Here is a 19,516-nt window from a genome sequence, read left to right on the forward strand (position 1 = left end):
CGTCCTGGCCATGCTCCCTCCTGGTTTCTTGTGCACCTGGTCCTTGGCAGAGCATAAGACACTGAAAAGTCCTTGACTTAGGGGTCAGCACACTGAGCAACAACTAAAACATCAGCGTGTTATCAGTGTCATTCTCATACTAAATCCCAAACACAGCACTAGGAAGAAAACCAACTCTATCCCAGCTAACCCAGACAACACAATGTGTGGTTTCAAGTTGACTTTCAGATCACCTGAGATAAGGAACTGGGAGATAAAATGGGATAACTTCCACAACAACATCACTCAAAAACAGGAAGAGATGTCTGCAAATGATAAATACTCCATCTGGAAAGATTTATATGGAAGTCCCTCTGGTTTCATTAAGTAGTTATCGTCATTGATTGGTTTGACTGACTTAATTTGCCTTGAAGGAAACTATAAATTTTAAAGCATCATAGTTCACCAGTAATGTTGATAACAGAGATATAAAGAGTAATTAGAAACAGTGCAAGTGCAACCAAGATATGAGGCACTAAGTGGGTCCTGTGGTGACTGAGGCAGGGACGGCAATGAGGGCAAATGCAAAATATGGCTGCGGGCGAAGGATCAAAATAGAGGAAATGCGTTACAAGGCAGACTGCTGCCATGTGGTGATCTCTTAACCCACTGCTTTTCTGATGCCATGTTCCCCCTCCCGCTCTCCCCTGCCCTTAGCCCTGGCCACTCCCTCGGTTTCTCCCTATTGGCTCCTGTACCCCAACCCCACCCAGGGACTGCCCTGAGCCCCTGAGAAAAGCCCCCTACGCCCAGACCACAAGGTCTCTCTGCCTCTGGATATCGCATGGACGAGATGTGATTAAAGTCCTCTCAAACCCTCATGGAGAGACCCTTCTCTGCCTCCTTCTCCGTCAGTGGTTGTAGTGCTGCTAGCTGCTGGAGCAAGAACCACAGGGCCAACAAAAATGGACTACGGGAGGGCAACCATGGTCACACTGCCCGAAGCATCCCCGCTGAGCTCTCAGGAAAGCTGCAGCCTGCTAAACTAAACCTAGCAACTACAACACTGCCAGAAACCATTAAGATCATTTAAAATAAATTGAAGAGGGACTTAGGGTTTTGTAGGTAAAGCCATTATCCCAATTAGTCATGCTAGGCTATAGAAGAGTAAACAGGATACCAGGAAGTGTTACCAGCAACCGTATAGCCAAGAAGAGATGTTGTCACTGTACAAACCAGTCAGCCCAGCACAGCTGAGTCTGGGGCGAAGATTGGTTGATTTAATAAAAACAACTTTTGGAAGCTACTGCCTTTGAAAGGATGCTTTATAGATCCAATCGGGATGCATGAATTTATAGATGAGTGTTAGGCAGTTACATTTTTACTGAGCTGTGCAGTGATGTTCTAGTTACTGCGCAGCAATGTTTCATTTGATGTTCCTTGCTCTGGTCAGCAGGGAGGTTTGGTTGGTTCATGGCTCTGTTTAAGTGAGCAGGTGAGGATGGTCTTGTCAGTTAAGACTGCTGATTCACAGTTTCATCTCTACTAAAGCAAATCTGGGCCAATTCCAGGGGCTCCAGTGCTGCTTTGGTGAATTGTCACTGCTGTAAGGAGAAGGATGTGGTTACCGCTGGCTCCGAGGATGAGTCTGGTGGGAGCAGATGTCTGGTGTGACAACAAGATGTTCCTTTGTCACATTTATCATTGGTATAAACCCTATCAAGCAGAGTTTGATGTTTGGCTCCTGAGACACAGATTTACATTTGCGAAGTGGAAAGATTCAGAACAATGCAATATTTTTTGGAAGTTGTACAAGAGCTGCTCATATGGATAAGACACCATTCAAATACAGTAACAATTAAAAAAAAAAGTGGATGCAAACCAGGGACAATTGCTTTCCTTCAACAGAATAAACTGGATTTTGGTGCTAAAATAGAACCTATGAAAAGCTAGTACTGAATGAAGGTATCGGCCTAACAGGTCTATAAAAAAAAATATGTAAGTTGCTATTATAAAACATGCTGGGACTATTAGGAAAACATTTAAAATATATTTTGGCTCAAACCTTTGGAAATAGATTTTTTCTTCTATATTTCAGCAACACAGTAACTCGTTAGCATTTTCTATTTCTATTACTGCTGGTCCCTGTTTACTGTTACTAAATCAACTTTCCTTGGAGCAGTTAGTGCCACATTGCTCTCTATGGAGCACTTAGATTTCAGCAGCAAATTGTCTTCTCACCCCTTCTGACAATGGCCTGAAACCACCAACTCACTGTGGACCAGGGTCTCACCACCCCATTCCCCTGGCTCATGGAGCCAAATCACACATTACACAAGGGACTCATTCAGTATCCTGAGAATTATGCTATAGAAAGGGGATATTCTCTTCCCCATGCTCCACAATTTCCATATGTGTATCTCCTGTTAGGCTTAATGAGACCGGTACTCATAAATCCCTGAGATGAAATTATAACCCTAAGTGGGTTCTAACAAAAGGCTGCTCAAAAGTTTTGATTAACAATCCCTTTAAAGTAGAACATTAAAAGAGAGATTAAGCAAAAATATATCCTCTCTTTCAGAGTAAATTTTCAAAAATCTGTTCATTAGTGGTTCATTCCTGCAAACTGGTGTTTCTAGTGAAGGGCTTGCTTCAGTAAATATTCACAAATGTGGCTATAAAACACTTCTCTTGTAAGCACCTAAAAGCCCTAAACTGAACTGTTTCATACCTGACTCCCACTTTGTGAATGTAATTCAAATGTGAACTTGCAATAAATTATTGTTTTCAGAACTATTCGGAAAATACATTTAAATTTCACATATGAGGTAAAAGGTTATAAAACCCATGCTTCTTACCTCAAGTGTGAGTCACTTCAGCACAGTGGTACCCTCTGAAGAATTAGGTTGCTGTATTTAGGCTCTGGTTGTCTCCTGACCCCAGAAGGACTTACGGATTTTAATGACAGAGTTTATTAGGATGTGATACACTTATCTGTCTTTTTTTCTAGTGTTCTTATTAACATGTGGATGGTAATTTTCCCCCCAGCATTGCAGATAGTGAAAGGATTTATTATTTAATAGTGAAGCAGTAGTAATAATAATAATGAAACAAAGACCTGGCTCCAAGAAAGATAAAGGTAACATATTGCTGGGTGGAAGAATGTATCTGTTGGTTGCTGGTCTTTTCTTTCTTCATACTGTTTAATTATTTATCAAACCATCCTGACCCTTAATTGATCACAAGGGCTACCAAGTGCTTTAGCAGTCTGTTACGTTCTGTCAAATGAGATGTGTTTTCTCTTGTGAAGCAGAATGAAATCACCCCCCCAAAATCAATCGGCAACAGCATATTTTAGCTGGGTGGGTGCAATTCACTTAGGGCCATAATCTGCACTTTTACTGTGGTTGAAGGGAATTTGCATGGGTAATTTAGTTACCTTTAGCTGGCTACTGGCCTGGGTAGAAACTGCATGAGCTCATAGCTTTATGTTTGTGTTCATGCTTTAGAAATTATATTTACCAGCTCCAGATATTTCTTTACTCCCAATGGTCCATTTTAACACAGATTACTGATGTTTTCCTTAAAAATATTTGGGATTTCTTTTTTTTTAAAGACAAAACCCTCCAAAAACAGGAGCAATTTGATTTTCTTCCCATAACTAGTTCTAAAATTTTAAGACTTTCACTGCAGGGTCCTGAAAGGGGTTCATAACAGTTTAAGGATGTTACTCAAATATTCTTCCAGTAACTAAAACTAAGCCATTATTTCACTCTCTGTAGCATTCTGTGGAAACATATATTTCATTTTTATATATTTTTACAGGTAAGGCTCAAAAAGGTCCTTTAAACATCTGAAGATACGCAAGATAAAGGGAGGTTCCTACCTCTGAAAATGTGGTCTGAAAGCTGCAGCTTCAACGGCTGTAAATAGCACTTTATGTCTATATACATTCAGATTTTAACCTCGAATGTTCCTTAAGTGCTTCACTTGGCTTTCTGTGAGTCCACATTTTGCCAGCCACTGGTCCAGCTGTGCTGGGGCCTCTGCTGCTCCTCAAATAATGTGGAGAGGCACATGGCTTTCCCTTAACTTGCAGGAGGACTCTGATTCTGCAGCAGTCCTTAAGGCCTGTTCTGTGGGGATTTTACTGAGAAGCCAGGCTCCTTGTTAGTAGCCACCAAGTTGTCACTTGTCCCAGCACTCCTGCATCTGAGTGGTTTAGTCTTACATGTGACAGGAGCGTGGGGGCAGCTCTCTGTATAACTGATCTTCAACTTCATAGAGAGGATGTGCTTCTGGAAAGTAGAGATTTGTGGGCATAAGCTCCCTGCCAAAGTGATTGCTTTAATTGATAATAATAAAAAAAACCTCCAATGGCTACCAGAATCTTTCCATTTTGAAAAAAAATTAATCATCCTACATTTCCCCTGGTGCTGCATGGGAAACACAAGTTGCAAGCCCTGGTTTGGCCACCTCAGCATGGGATTCAGCACTGGAGGTGTTTTCGGGCACAGCCCCTTTCGCATCACTCCCTGCTTTGTAACACCAGGCAGAACTGTGCCTACCTTGTGGATTTGTGGATAACCCTTTGAGATGCTAGAGCATGGATGAAGAATGTAGTCCTCCAGCTCTGTTTCCTAAGGGAAAAGATGGTTCCTAGGACTAGGTACTTTATTGTTACATAATGCAAAATCTAATTTGAAAATGTCTGTTTCTGACTTAAATTTATTATCTACTAATCAGCAATTATTGCTTTCTCAAAGATCTCAGAGTTATTTGGTCATTTAGAGCTTTTTCTTCTTGGTTTTTCATCAATATTTTATGTTTGGCATTTTGCTGTCACTTACACATAGTTTTGAAAATGGAAGCATGTAGCAGATAATCAGTTTAGAAGGAGCAAAGCCAAAATGTGGTCAGTCAATTTACACCTGTATTTAACGTTCACCCTCTTATTTAATATCATACTCAATTAATGTAATAAATAGGAAATGGTACACTGCCTGCCATCTGGTTCATCACTGGAAATTTAGCTTTAATGAAGGATTTACCAAGGACCTTGACATGCAGATGAGCTCCTTATATGAAGTTCTGGTTTAGAAAACTGTTTTCTGAGGAGGATATGTCATGTTGTAATACAGAACATTATGTAGTTACATAACTCAGGCTAAGTCAGAGCTATTGCAGATCCATGTTTCTCAGAAAGCAGAGAATGATATGGCTCTTTCCTGCTTTTATCTACACCATTAGATGCTTCCCAAGCTCTGCCAGTAGGAAAGATCATCTTTTGGCTTCCAGGAGCCCAAACGGGAGAATGATTGCTATAATCTATTGTTCTCCCTTTTGGAGAAGCTATACAACAAGGTGAAAGTAATGAGTTCAGGATCAACACTTGAATTTGGTCATTTGTGGACCACCTTAATCAGTATTTTCACGTCTCGCTCACCTTCCTGTATGACATCTTATAATAGAAGCAAAATATTTCCCTGCATTAGCTGTTACAGCCCTACTAGTGATTCTGATTATCAACAAAATAATTTTAAACATTTAAATATTGAAGCTATGTATTTGTCATCTGACTTAAGATTTTCCTTTCAATATTTTTCTCTATCTGTGCATTTTTTGTATTTATTTTACCCCTGAAATCTACCTCTTCACATAGAAGTTCTTTGATTCAGTGACTACAGATACTGTATTGAAAAGAGCTAGGCACATTTTTTTTAAATTTACACAATAAAAACAGCTGCTGAGTTCCCTCTTGAGAGGGACTGAGAATGTCTAGTTCCTCTCCTAGCAGTGCTGTTGGCAGGTACAAAGCATGTCTGGGATTTGAATGGTTATAATGGTTATAATGATTATACTGAGAATCCTAAAGCCTCAGAAATTTTAGAAGATGGAGAATCTAGAAAGTGCAGATGTCTGAAACGTCATTATGATGAGTGCACACTGTAAAATCCAAGTCAAAAGGAGTTCAGAGAGATTCTAACAGCTTCTTTGCATGCACCACATTTTAGATGGGTAGCTCTCACAAAACTTTGAACATTTCAGTATTCATTAAGTCACATGGAAACACTTGATTTTTTGCTAGTGTTTATAGAGTTTTATACAAGATCTTAAAATTTTACCTTAAAATTATTAGTTTTGTAAACACTAGACTTGAATGTATATTGTTGCACTGGTCACCTGGATGTGAGGGAGATACCTATAGACAACACTGACCTTGATTTGCTATGGGGCAAACATGCAGTCTGAGATGCAGCTTACCAGTTTGGAGAGGGGCTGGAGGAGAAGAGAGGAGCTGCCTTCCATAGCAAGGGACTGCAAAAAGACTGGAAGAAAAAGAGTGAAATATTCTTTGTCCTTAATTCAGTGAGTTCTTAGTATAAATTGAACTTTTCATTGTTTTTTTGCATTTTTATCGTTTTTATGTTTGCCTTTTCAATAGGAAACCTTGGGATTTTTAGGTTTTTAATATTGCTGTCACTCACTGAAGTTGCACTATTTAATTGTTGTTAAATGTTCTGAAGGCTCTGAACTCCTAAATGGAGTTGATGTACTCAGTAAAGGTCCAGCAGAAGAGGAGGGTTGTTTTTATTGTAAAAATTACGACAATCAATTATTAATAAAATATAAAGACAACATGGTGATAAAATTATAAAACTGGGATTTTGAATGATTGCTGTACTATTCATTGACTTTTTTTTTGGAAAAAAACTTGAATGAGTTGGGTTTTTTAATTGTTTAGAATTTATTCTAGTCACTGCAAAATTGTTCTTTTTTTAAACTGTAAATCAAAGGAAAAAGAAATTCTCCACAGATGTTGTATGTGTTTGATGTATTAGACACATTTTTGCAGTATACTGCCTGAAATCTAGGGAGTTCATTAACTCGCAAGTTGCTGCCTGGGAGGGAAGCAGTCATATTTCCCAAGCTGGTCTGCCTGTCCCCTGGCTGGGGGATGTGTTAGGGCAGCCTTTGTCCTCCCTTGTATTTGGCTGGCTGTGGAGAAAGGGGAATTCCTTCAAACTGAAGGGCTGTTCCTGCTTCTCCCCTGACAGCATCTGTTATTTAATTAACCTGATGGTCTGTGGCTTGCTGCTTCCCATCGTACAGGCAGGGATGACGACAGATGAGAGCTGGTGCTCTGCAGCAGTCCCCAAGACCCCAGCCCACAGTGCTGAAGTCACTGGCATTAGCACAAACTTCAGAGAGAGGGACAAGGTCCACAGCTTTGGGAAAGAATCAGAGATACAGCCTTTCACCCTGGGCAAAGTAAAGCAGTTGTCTAAATAACATTTGCTCTGTGAGGGACCTCTCTGTGAGTATTTTTGGACACATCTGTCCCAGCAGAGCACTGCTGCAGGACTTCAGCAGTGAGAGCAGGGCAATGAGCCTGGGCACCAGTCAAGTGGGATTCCTTAAGGATGTTAATGCCACCCCTCCCAATTAGCCAAGAAAGGCAAATAAAGCAATACAGCATGGCAAGAGATGTCCAAACCTCATCTGTCATCTGTAAGTCATCTGTATCTAGTCTCTTGCCATTAAGAAGAGTCAGTAAAATACCATCTCTCTGTATTTCCCTACCACTGATCTCCAGAAAAGAGGCTCCACTCGGGAAGTTGAGCCTTCTCTGTGACTATCCTGACACAGCGAGCTTCAGCATCATTTGGGGATTTGAGCTGTGACTGTGTGAATGACAGAAAATCTCATGTGTATTCTCAGTGGGGAACTAGCTGAAAAACCCTGAATGAGGAGGTTGTGGTTGTTTGTAAAAGATACAGGCAGCACATCACCTGCTTCCTCCTGTCACTCCTGGGATGGATCACTTAAATTCACTGTGACTCATTTTTCCCCCCCAAAAAGCGAAGCTGGTTTAGAATTTCATAGCCCTGAGGACAAATAACATCCATAACCTTGAGCTGTAGTTTGTCATACTCACCGGTACCCGACTGGGATTTCAGACATTGTTTTTGGTCTATAAAATGAGAAATGGTTTGCTTGTGAGACAGCCCCCACTCCCCACAAGGTGCTGCTGGCATCCAGTTCCTGGGGACACCAGGTGGAGCAGAGTGTTTGCATTAGGAAGGATTCATCCCCCTGCTTGACATAAATCTCTCACTTGCAAACTCCTTCCACCTCTGGATCTGTGGGGGCTTACGAGAAATTGCTGCATTCACATTACAGGAGAATTACCAAAACCCCAGTAATAAAGGATGCTGAGAGTCAGAGATGGGTTTTACTTCTCTGTTGTTGTTTGAATTGCAACAAGCTAATTTGGGAAATACCAGCCACTATAAACTATGAGATGCAATCACCAAACAGCTGACAGTGACCTTCTTGAATGCAGTGGTGCCTGCTCCCATTCCCTTTTCCTTTTGATCCTATTAGCAATGTTTCAGCCCATGTCACTGTTTTCTGAAATGAAGGTTCAATATTTGAAGTAACTTGGAACAAGGCATTCTCTTCTAATAACTGCATTAAAAAGAATAGTTTCATCATTTACTCTTTCATGTACTAGGAGTAAAGGTGTAGTGATCCATTCTGGTAAGATTGCCTTCCTTTAAGCCAAAGGGTGTCAAACAAACAACCAAGTTTGCGCTACTTTGTAGAAAACTACAAAAGGGCTCCAATGGGAAAAAGATTGCTGTCAGACATTGTTTTATGTTAAAAATACAGTTCTTTTGTCTAATGATGAACTGTAGAGAATTCCAGGGGGAGGGATTAATAGATGACATTTACATTCATTCGTATATTAGAGGCATGTATGAAAAAGGAATAAAAAAAATATCAAAGGAATGTGTACTGGTAAAACTGTGGAAGGTTGCTGCTTTTATTTCAGATCAGAAGAGTTCATTAATCCAGAGCTCATCTCTTTTTTCCAAATACATGTCTACTAAGAGATAATACCTTTCTCTAAGAGCTTCATTTTTCTTATTAAACTAGAACATTTTTTTTGCTTCAGGTGTTATTTTCTTTTAGATCTGTGATGGGTGTAAATAAGGTAATGGAATAACTGATTTACAGTAGCTGTGATCCAGCTCCTCCTTTGAAAATGCAAATAGTTCCTCTGGTATTGGCCTCATGAAGACTAATAGCAGTAAATACACAGAGCCTTGCAGTAAATGCGAAGTCAGCCTTGGCTCAAGCAAAGGCCGGCTCCAGTATTTTAATTAGCATTAATTCTAATTACTTCATGGCACATCCCTGGGGTTTTTTCATTTTGTGTTGCCATGATGAAACACATGGCAGATGCATTTCTCGGTCTGTTAGCACCTTGCAATGAGCCATTAACACGTTACTGTTTTCTTCCTCTGCGTCTTTCTCCCAGGAATTATGTCTGACCACCAGTTTGGAAACCAGTTCATGTGCAGTGTGGTTGCGTCCCATGTGAGCCATCTCCCAACCACAAACCTCAGTTTTGTCTGGATTGCTCCACCTGCAGGGACGGGCTGTGTCAACTTCATGTACGTATACACGCCAAGCCATGAGCAGATAATCTCTCTGGAGATAATGAAATGATCTAACCTGCTCACTCTGCCTGGATAAAAGTCAGTCAGAGTACACTGCCAAGTGTAGACTTTAATTTGAAGTAAGAATATTGAGTTCTTCCTGACTGAAGAGTTTCTGTGCATATTAGGACTTCTTATTTTCAAAGCATGTAGGAAGTCTAGCATTTAATTCTTCTTAGTAATTAATCATATCATTGATCCTTTTAAGTATATAGATCATTTGCACTGACCCAGTCTTTTAACTGTTGCATTTAATATGAGTTAGAACATCACACAAATATATTATTCAGATTGTAAGCATCAATATAAAATGCAAGTATTTGAGAGTAGCCATACTCAAGTATTTATTCTCAAAAAACACTCTCAACTTCTGCTGAACCAAGGATAACCAAGAGGGTTTTTTTGGTAATTTGTTTTAAAGACATAAGTTACCTTTGATGATTTAGTACCAAATAAAGTTCCAACAAAATAGCTTAACTTGAATTATTAGCATATATATTACTATATTTTACCTTCAAGTAATTTCTAATGATTTGTCCCAGAATTTTGGTAGACCAGATTTGAGTGAAAAAATACACCAAGAATGCAGTCAAAAGCAGAAAATGTTTGAAGTCTGACATTTTCAAAGAAAAAAAAGGCAGACTGCACCCTAATTCAACAAGTGAATAATTGCAGCATTTCAGAGGCCTTTTCTGTGTTTTTGTGGCTGTCCTGTTGTCAAAACAAACCTTCTTCTGAGTATTATTCCCTTTCAATCTATGCTGGGAAGCAGCAGGTAAGTGCCCCACATAACCAGGTCGTTTTACTGCTGTAAAAAATAAAAAATGAGCGACTGAATTCTTTGAGAACATAAGTTGTTGATGGTGAGCACAGTACCTGTTGATTGATTTACCTGTGGCTTTGATATTTCCCCTTACCTACATAATGCACTTTTTTTGCCTGTACTGTCAGGATACATTATTTATTAGCTGTGATGGCAATGTCAGGACATTTTTGTTTCTAGCTCTCTTGTCTTCTAAACATCTAATAGTAAATTGAGAAAAAAAATGTCTTTATGAGTGGTAACTGAATTGTGAGAGTGTATTTGTTGTATATACAACAGTTGTATATACCTTGAGGAAATCTGTCAGCTATGGGGTTTACAGGTCCTTTAATTCCTTTCTAGAGATACTTTTCTTTGTTGATCAAGTTGAAGCAGCTAAAATTTGTTCTTTGAGCTACCTGTACATCTTCTCTGTGTGCTCGTGCTTACTCCCTTTCTTTCTTGAATTTTTTGGTTTTCCTGGTATTCAAGAAATAATTGTTGAATTGTGGTCCTAACTTGCACAGTGACTGTGAATGTATTTGTTTTTGAGAAGTAATCCTCCATTGTGAGTTTTGAGGTCAGTTTCTAACCAGTCATTCATTTTCCTGTGGCCGATTTTTTCCATGGTTTTGTAATGGGTTTTTGTTCATGTTTGTCATTGTTGAAGAAGAGCTGACGAGTAGCTCTACAGAAATACAAATACTACTATGAATGCCGATTCTCATTTCTCAGTTGAAGGAAATATAAAGAGGAGAAATATGTTTTACCTCTAATCCTCCTCCTCAATTTTTCTTCAGCTGCCCACACTTTCTTGCCTCAGTTGGTGTTTCTCCTGCTTACTAAATCACAAGTTGCAGTAAACAAAGCTATTTTTGTTGTGCAGTGTTAGCCTGCCTACCTTACCCAGTTCCCTGAATTCAAGAGTTCCAGAGGACTCTATCTTGTTTGTCTTCCTTTTTGCCTTTATAGCAAATAATAAACAAGATATTTTTAACACTGTAAATTTAACACAAAGTTTAAATTTAGTATAGATTACATTTAATATATAAATTGAATTATTTTTTGTTTAACTAGTGTAAATTGAAAGTATTTACAAAAAACACCAGAATTCATAGACTCTGACAAGAGTGCAGTATAGGTAAGCACTTCCTATACTGTTTGTTGCCAATATGTCTGTGATTCAGATCAGCTCATTAGTCTTTGACCTCTCTGGGGATGGTTAATAAGGTTATTAATTAACATTAGCTTTGATGTGCAATTTTTGAGTCTTGATACCTCTCCCTGGACAATTCTCTGGAGGAACTGGACAAAGGTCACCAGACAAACCTCTCACAGGCCAATGCACAGATAGCTTTTATTAACTGCACACACTGTTGACTGTTCTGGCTTCCACTGTAACGATGGAATTCGGTGGATACGACACGGAGAGGTCACAACCCTGTAAACATCGTGGGCAAAATTCCCATTCTCTTCATCTGCGCTTTTTGGTGTGTTCCTCTAGAGCTCAGTCCTGAAAAAGACAGAAGCCATCAGAAACAAGATTCGTTCAGCGATGCTGCCAGCCTGTTCTTCTTCAGCTCTTGTATCCATTGGTAACCAAACGAACATGACAAAGGAGTTGAGATATCAAGATACTAAGTTTCATAAAATCAGTAGCCTGGCAGACCATTTATACCAGTAAATCTAGACATTCCCAGCAACAATCCTGCCTGCTACAACACAGTTTGTTTATAAACTGCCAGAAATATTCCTCCTGTAAATCTGTCAGTCTCCAGTTCCCAGTCTACTCTGCATTTCCCAGTCACAGTGAAGGAGGATGGCTCCTGGCCACATTTAGGTTACTTAAAAAGCCAGTGAGGGACACACAAGGTATTGCTGTGTTCCAGGATGGGAGGACGAGGAAAACTTTCATGTTCTGGGATAAAGGGATGTAGGAATGCTGTGGGGAGGGATGTGGGGCACAGATCTACAAGGAAGATGAGCTTATTTCTGTGTATGTGAGATGCAGGGGCACAGAAAATTGGGATTTACACCTCGCACACCAGCTTGCCAGCACAGCTCTCAGCTTCTTCCCCACCCCAATATTCCTCATCTCTGCAGTTTGATGCAGTCCAGTTATTTACGTTGCACACAGCTCTGCGCCACTGCCGGCTCTAAATGCAAGGTTACCTGATGGAGCTTTGCATCTTTCCTTGGCTCAGTGTTTCACTCAACAAGACTGCTCCCCAGTTTCACCAGGAAAAGGGATGATGTAGAGCCCTGTGCTCCATGGGGTGGCTGGAGCCAACCTATTTCTGTGCAAAATGAGGCAATAGCCATTTTTTTACACGAGTTGTGTGCAAACTTATTTTCACTCTGTTGGGTTTTTTTCCTTGAAGTACTTTATTGTGGCTACTAAATAAATATTAAAAGTACCTTTTTATGAAATACACTTCTAAGAGAAACACTGAAAGCTGTTGGTGTTCCTGTAGTACATCTTGATGTAATTCTTTAGCATGTTTTCACCATAGATACCTCCAACTGAGTTGAGGAAATAAAAGCTAAAGTGCATCATTTGTTGCAGAATAGTTTTCTTAGCAATAACTTAGGACTATGTTAAATAGGTATTGAGCACCAGGGCCTCCCGAGCAAATTGCCAGGATCTGTAAACGCTCTCTTCCACCACAAAATAGTAGGTCCTCCTTTACACTAACAAGTAATTTCTCTGATTGTGTGCAAATTTGTAAAATATTATCTTCATAATCCTTCAGCTAGGTTTCGTGGTTTGTAATTTCTGCTCTAAGATCACACTAACCTAGTTAAAGCTCAGCCTGACAGCAGGGATAATAATGGCTGTTAAGCAGGGTGGCATGCTGGGCTGCATCTTAGGTTGTTAAGCCTGTTGTTTTATAGATGGCTTAACTTACTAGTTTGCAAAAGTGATAAAGCTGACCTAAATAGCAAAAGCATATTGTGTTTTGACCACCAGTGGGGTTTATTGCAGAAGTTCCAGCTATTATATTAAATAGAATTGTAGGCTGTAGAATATACCTAGAAAAAGAAGTATTTATCTTATGTAACCATTTATGTCAGTCATTGAACAGGTGTCTAATAATTATGATTGTGTCTATATATTCACTATAACTTCTAGTAACAGAAGACTGGACTTCTGTAAAGCTGTCTGCCTGAGTCTGTAGGCAGTGTCTAATAAGCTAGTAAGTACTAAAAGGCCCAGTCACATCTTATGTGACACTAATTAGCACAGCTTATGGTGCAAACAACTCAATAGGAATGGGAATAGCTGTGGTGGTGTCCCTGTATGAAGACAGAGGTAAGACAGCTGTGGTGGCCGAGGCAGGGCACTGGTACATTGCTTCTGTTGAGGCAGCAGCAGCTGATCCTCAGCGCAGCTCCTGGAAAAAGTCTGGGACTGAATGCTGAGGCAGACAGCTGAACTGTTGGAAGGTATTTTCAAGAAAGGAGATGTGTTGTTCACTGAGAGCATGCCTCTGCCCATAATCACCTCAAGTTACGACTTCTTTCTGGGAAGTTTGAAGTACCCTGTTCCAGAACCAGTCTTCTCATGCCCATGTGTTTAAGCCTGTCTCGGGAACTGGCAATGGTGTTAATGCATGAACTCAAAATATCATGCTGTACAAACACTACAGAACATAAAGACTGTGATTGAGAGACTTGGTTACCTATTTAAAGCATTTATAGAAAACCTATGATAATAAGTATGGAAATATTGAATAAACATCCAAGAAGATTACATGCTTTGCTATATTAGTCCTCTAGCCAGGGTGGGAAAGGTCTCTTGTCTGAAGGAAACACATTCCCCTGGTAAACCACTTAGCTAAACTGGCATTTAAGACACTGTTTACTGTGGCTTTTTCAATTGTTTGTAAGAAATACAAAGGATAAGCTTCAAGATTAAGTACACAATTATGTTTGTACACAATGATAACACACACCAATAATAACATAAAAGTAAACAGAAAATAACATCTATCAGAATTGAGGTCCCTTAGGTCCCTTGCATTTATATATAATCAACTCTTAATTATATGGTCATGTAAGTTTTCTCCCTCACATTTGTATGATGACACAGAATTGTACACTGAAATACATTGTTGTTCACAGCATCCTAGTTGCTGCCATGATCTGAAATCTGTGCATTCAGTTGAGGAGTGTGCCATAACACATATGGAAACCTTAATGTACAGACAGCCTTGACTTTGGGGTTTTGTAAAGAAGCAGCTCCCTGCTTCAGATAAATGCTGCATTCCTCTTCCTACTCTTTACTGCAACAAAAGGGTGAAGCCAGATATTCCATAGCACTCTTTGTGATATTGGTGTGGACTCTGGATCAGGGATTGTACAGGCAGCACCAAATAAGAGATAGTCATTGTTTACAGTCAGGGTAGTTCCAACATTAGCCCAGTGTTGCAGTCATTTTTATTTTTCCATATTGCTTATAACTTATGCCTTGTAGAAAAAAAAAAGTAATCAGTAATTGTTCCTTGCTGGGGTGTCAGTTTAGTAGAACTATGAAGAAAAATTACTCCTTTGCTTGGTTTTCCACTTCCCTGGGTAGAGGCATTGTTGTGCTGTCAATCAACATTATGTGTAATATTCTGAAAATCACGAGCCAATATTTGATTCCTATCTTGGCTCTGCTCTCATGTCCCATTTTGATGTGGTGCCCAGATTACCTCGTTCATCTTCTCTGTTAATTTCCAGTGCCATGCAAACACTGTGCATGGAATCATTGTGGTTCCTCTAACTATGACCTCAAACAGCAAAGACTCATCTGACTATGAAGAATTAGATTTAACTTGTCTGTTAGTTTTGTCTGTTTTGTGTAAAGCTGACAGAGGTAACTAATGAGAAATTGTGGGTGTTTACAGAAACTTTTTTGACAGAAGATGTAACACAAAGGGTACTGTTGCTGCCTGTTCTGAGCTTCCCCTCCCCCTCCCCAACACACTTGCCTCTGCCATGTGCTCTGAACTCCTTTGTTCCAAAGCGCGGGCAAAACCAAATGTAACTCAAACTCTTCAGCAGTGTCTGATTGGCCGGTCACCCTGGGCCTGCCTCCAGTCCTCCCCTTTCCCGTTCTCCGAATAAAAGAAAGGACCAAGGCGGGGCCCGCTCTCTCTGGCTTTGCAACTCTTTCTGCGAACGTCTCTTGTTGTCTGTTTCTTTTGAAAAGTTTTAACTGCGGGAAATTAGGCAGGTCGAGAGCTGTATTTCTCCCTCTTTGATTCTGCTGGTGGTATCAGCTTTGCAGTTACCATTTGCTGCTTTTGGAGCTACTGAAATGCTGGATTGCCTGTGCTACCTCTCTAGGCTGCTCGAGGCTTTCTAAGGCATTGAACTACGAGCCTAGCCGGTAAAAAAGCTGAAAGGATACTTCCACAGGGTACCATGATGGGGAGTATTCAAAAGTGTTCAGAGCAAAGCAACAAAACCATGAGAGAGGATGAAAGCTGGTTGCACCTAACCTTCCACTCCTTAACAGGGGTTTTCAGTTGTTTTCAACTGGATATAGGATATGTAGGTAGGTATTTATGTGAGTTGCATGTCTGTAAGTCCCCTGAGGGTTAATGGATGTGCAATCTGGTTCCACAGACATCCAGGGTCTGACATTCAGTTCTACATCTAGGGAGAGGTACCTGCAGGGCTAGAAGGTCTCTATAGCTCTACTAGCTTCCTTACGGTATTTCAAATTATTTTAACACTTCTAGGCAGCAGAATTAAGACCTAGATCTCCACTGACCAGAATGGATCAGTAGCTACATAGCTTGCTCGTAGACCTTTATATAGGCCTATATTTTAAGATTTTTTAAATGTGAACTGGAATCCCACCCAGACAGACTCAGCTGCCTAAACATAAGCATCCTGTACCAACTCATGAAAATTATTTTTTCCTCCCCACCACCCTTAACAGTAAGTAATTTGTCTGTGTCAAGAATTTCCAATGAGTGGGCTATTCAGCAGTTGAAATCTGCTAAAAGGCATGAATAAAAATGGCAACTTTGTAAAGTTCATAAAATCTTGCAATTTTTTTCCTTTTTCCTTGGAGGTGAAATTTGTTGTATAATATTCTCTCAGATGACTGATACTCCTACTAAAAGCCCACTTTAATGAGAGGACTGCTCAGTTTTTAACCTTTTTTCCAAGTTTGTAGACAGCAGGCCATTTGTGATTTTAGACTCCTCATGCTGTGTAGTAGGTATAAGAAAACAAAGCCAGAAAAAAAACGGTTATGTGAGCATGTGTTTAAAGTAAAAGCACAGGAAAATTCTATTGGTGTTAGTTGAACTTAATTCCAAAGACAAGCAAGAAACATAAAATGCTACTTCTGTCAATGTTGTGCAATGCCAGAGTAGAAACTGCAATATTATACAATATTAGGACGGTTTCTTTTCTTTGTGTGATGGAAATTTATTGTATCACATATTTGTAGTGTATGATAGCAGAAGGAAGCTCAGTATAGCCTTTGGCTTCTCTGTTAAGGTTTCCTTGTGGCTTCATATAGGACTCTGGCACCTCCTGCATGAAATAAAATGAAATTTAGTAATTTTCTACTGGTATTATGTAAATAATAAAAAGGTCATGGTGAGAATTACTTCCCTTCTTACAAATGTTCATTTAGCAATTCTAGAATCAATTCTAGAGATTAGATTTTACTTTCTTCCCTTTCTGCACAACATTATCATTATTTTTGTGCACGAGATCATCAATTCACAATCTGTGAATCAGTTATCAGTAATTGTGTTTAAAATTCGTACTTGAATTTTGATAAAAATATCTCTGAAATTTACCCTCAGGGTGATTTTTCGGAATGTATTTTAGTTCATCAACAGCATAAACCTTTGTTTCATTCAAAGCATTGCTTTGTCTTCCCCTTTTCTCAAAATGGCTTAATTTTGAAAACATGACTGCAGTACAGAATATATTGCACACATACCCAACATTTTGTCTCCACTAACAGGCTTTCCTCTGTATCAGAGCAGTTGAATGAAACGTCTTTTGCCAAGTAATAATGAGAACAATAACAAACCTTTCAAAATGATATCCTGAAATAGCCACAAACCAGTTTGGGGGAGTTGTTTTGGAATGTTAGCTATAGAAAGAGTGAGCACTAAACGTGTGGGGAACCATTCTCTGCAGGTAGATATATAGTACATAAAACACGAATACAAGCAAAAGCAGAGGACAATTGTAAGAGATGTTATAGAGAGAGAAACTGTCCATGCAGACAAGCCTGTAAAACTAAATACCATGTCTGCATGGAAGTCCCTGGTAACTCTGGAATGTCTCCTGGTGGACTGATCATTTCAATGCCATGTCTTAAGCAGATAATGTGTCCAGTGCATGAATGAGCTGGAGTTAAGTGCATTGTCTTGTTTTTGGGAAGTCCTTAACTTCTTGCTAAATGCCTTGGTGAAGACCTCAATCCTGCAGGGTGCTGAGCACTGGCCTTGACCCAGCAGAGCAATCATGCTTGTTCATGCTGTCATCAAAGGCACAAACAACACTTTCTGTATTTTTTAAAATTCATGCCTTCAGATTATTTGTTTGAATTCTGCTTTGTTTGTGTACACAGGCAAGGACATATAAGGATGTTCTGACCATACTCTTAGTTCACACAAATTAACTTCTTTTTCTCACCTTGTTTATTTGGAAGAACTTTAATAGAGTGATCTACAAAGTGTTATGTAGACACGCAGTAATATTCAGAATTCTCCCTTTGTCTGTATAACAATGGTCTCCTCACAGTGAGTTCTAGTAAAAGTTTAAAAACAAAAAAGAAAGGAAGCCTTAACTTGAAGATATCAAAAACATTTGTTGAGCTTTTTCTGACCTCCTGCTGGAAAGTTTTGAATTTGAGTGTTCAGGATGACCATGACCTCAAATTAGCTGACAGAATGAACTCTCTTGTACAGGAGAGTTACCACCTAGAAGAAGACTTGAAGATGCTACACTATTATTCAAATAATAATACGTTTTTATTTAAAAGCATATTATTGAAGTATTTCATATACCATTTTGCGGCTGTTGTTGTTGATTAATGGCTGTTTTCAATACATATTTTACAGGTACCATGGCACTGTAACATTGGTTTTGGGTTTATGGCATTGTTTTCCTTACTGTTTTGGAGTGGCTTGAATCTTTTTAGTTCTTACTAGAAATGTAACAAATAAATTTTCTGTTATAGTCTTCCGAATATCCCTCTTAGATCAACATAAGCTGTTTAGCACAAGTAGTAATGTACATTCATTTGAGCCATTTTCTGTGAAAAATGCATTTTAAAAGTCTTAAAGAGTAAGAAGGTCTCCAGCAATCTCTGTGATTTCCCACCCAAATAGGGAAGAGTTTAAAATAACAATTTTGAAGAAATGAATAATGGAAGAAAGTCATTCTCTGTCTTTATTTTCTGTACCTCAGCAGTCTGAGGTAGAATTTTGCCCGCATTGAACACATTGCTGCAGTCAGGAACTAAAAACATGCTACACAAATTCAGCCAGCTCCTATCACCATTAGCGTTTATGCAAAGCATTATAACTTATATGAACAAATTACTTTGCAGAACCTACTTACACATTCAAAGAGCAGTGTCCTAAACTTCCTAAAATACAAAAAATAAACAGTAGAAACACTTCCAACCAATATCACAGACAGTTTGGCAAAGCAGTGAAGATGTCAGGGCCATAATTTGAACGATGGTTTTAACACGCAAATAGAGAGAGAATATGTATGGTGAGTTAAGCTGCATAAAGCTTTTCTTCTAAATCCAGATGTAGGCATTAACTCGCATATTTGAGATGGCATGCTTATTTGCTAAGTGCAAAGATGGCTAGAAAAAGGCTTTCCCGACTGATGATAAAAGCTGGAGTACTCTTTAATTTTGGTTACTGCCAAGCTTATTTCAACAACCACAATAGTTACTTGGCTTCATACCAAGAAGTGGCAATACAGTACTTATATGTCTATGGATCAAAATTAGATGAAAAATTGCTGTTTCTCATCTCCAAAGCCATTTGCCACACATTATATGGGCCTCAAGATGCCTTTTGTAATATGTGATAACAGAGCCAACTGAAGCATCTGCCTGGGAAGAGATTACTTTAATTATGGACTCAATGTCCTATTTTCTGCTAGTGTTCCCCAGAGAATTTCTTACTGCTGGATGAGAGGTGTTATGATGCACATTAAAACCTACAAGTCAAACAAA

At 39.3% G+C, this 19,516-nt stretch overlaps 1 protein-coding gene across 3 annotated transcripts in view; it reads left to right on the forward strand.

The window, feature by feature from the left end:
* Positions 1-19,516, forward strand: part of RELN (reelin) — a 274,847-nt gene that overhangs the window by 68,519 nt on the left and 186,812 nt on the right. For all 3 annotated transcript variants that reach the window (XM_032106018.1, XM_032106019.1, XM_032106017.1), the window contains exon 3: positions 9,308-9,443. In XM_032106018.1, the coding sequence (XP_031961909.1) occupies positions 9,308-9,443 (136 nt within the window). The remainder of the gene's footprint in view (positions 1-9,307; positions 9,444-19,516) is intronic.

The sequence above is a fragment of the Corvus moneduloides genome, chromosome 4 (assembly GCF_009650955.1).
Source record: "Corvus moneduloides isolate bCorMon1 chromosome 4, bCorMon1.pri, whole genome shotgun sequence".
Classification (NCBI taxonomy): Eukaryota; Metazoa; Chordata; class Aves; order Passeriformes; family Corvidae; genus Corvus; species Corvus moneduloides.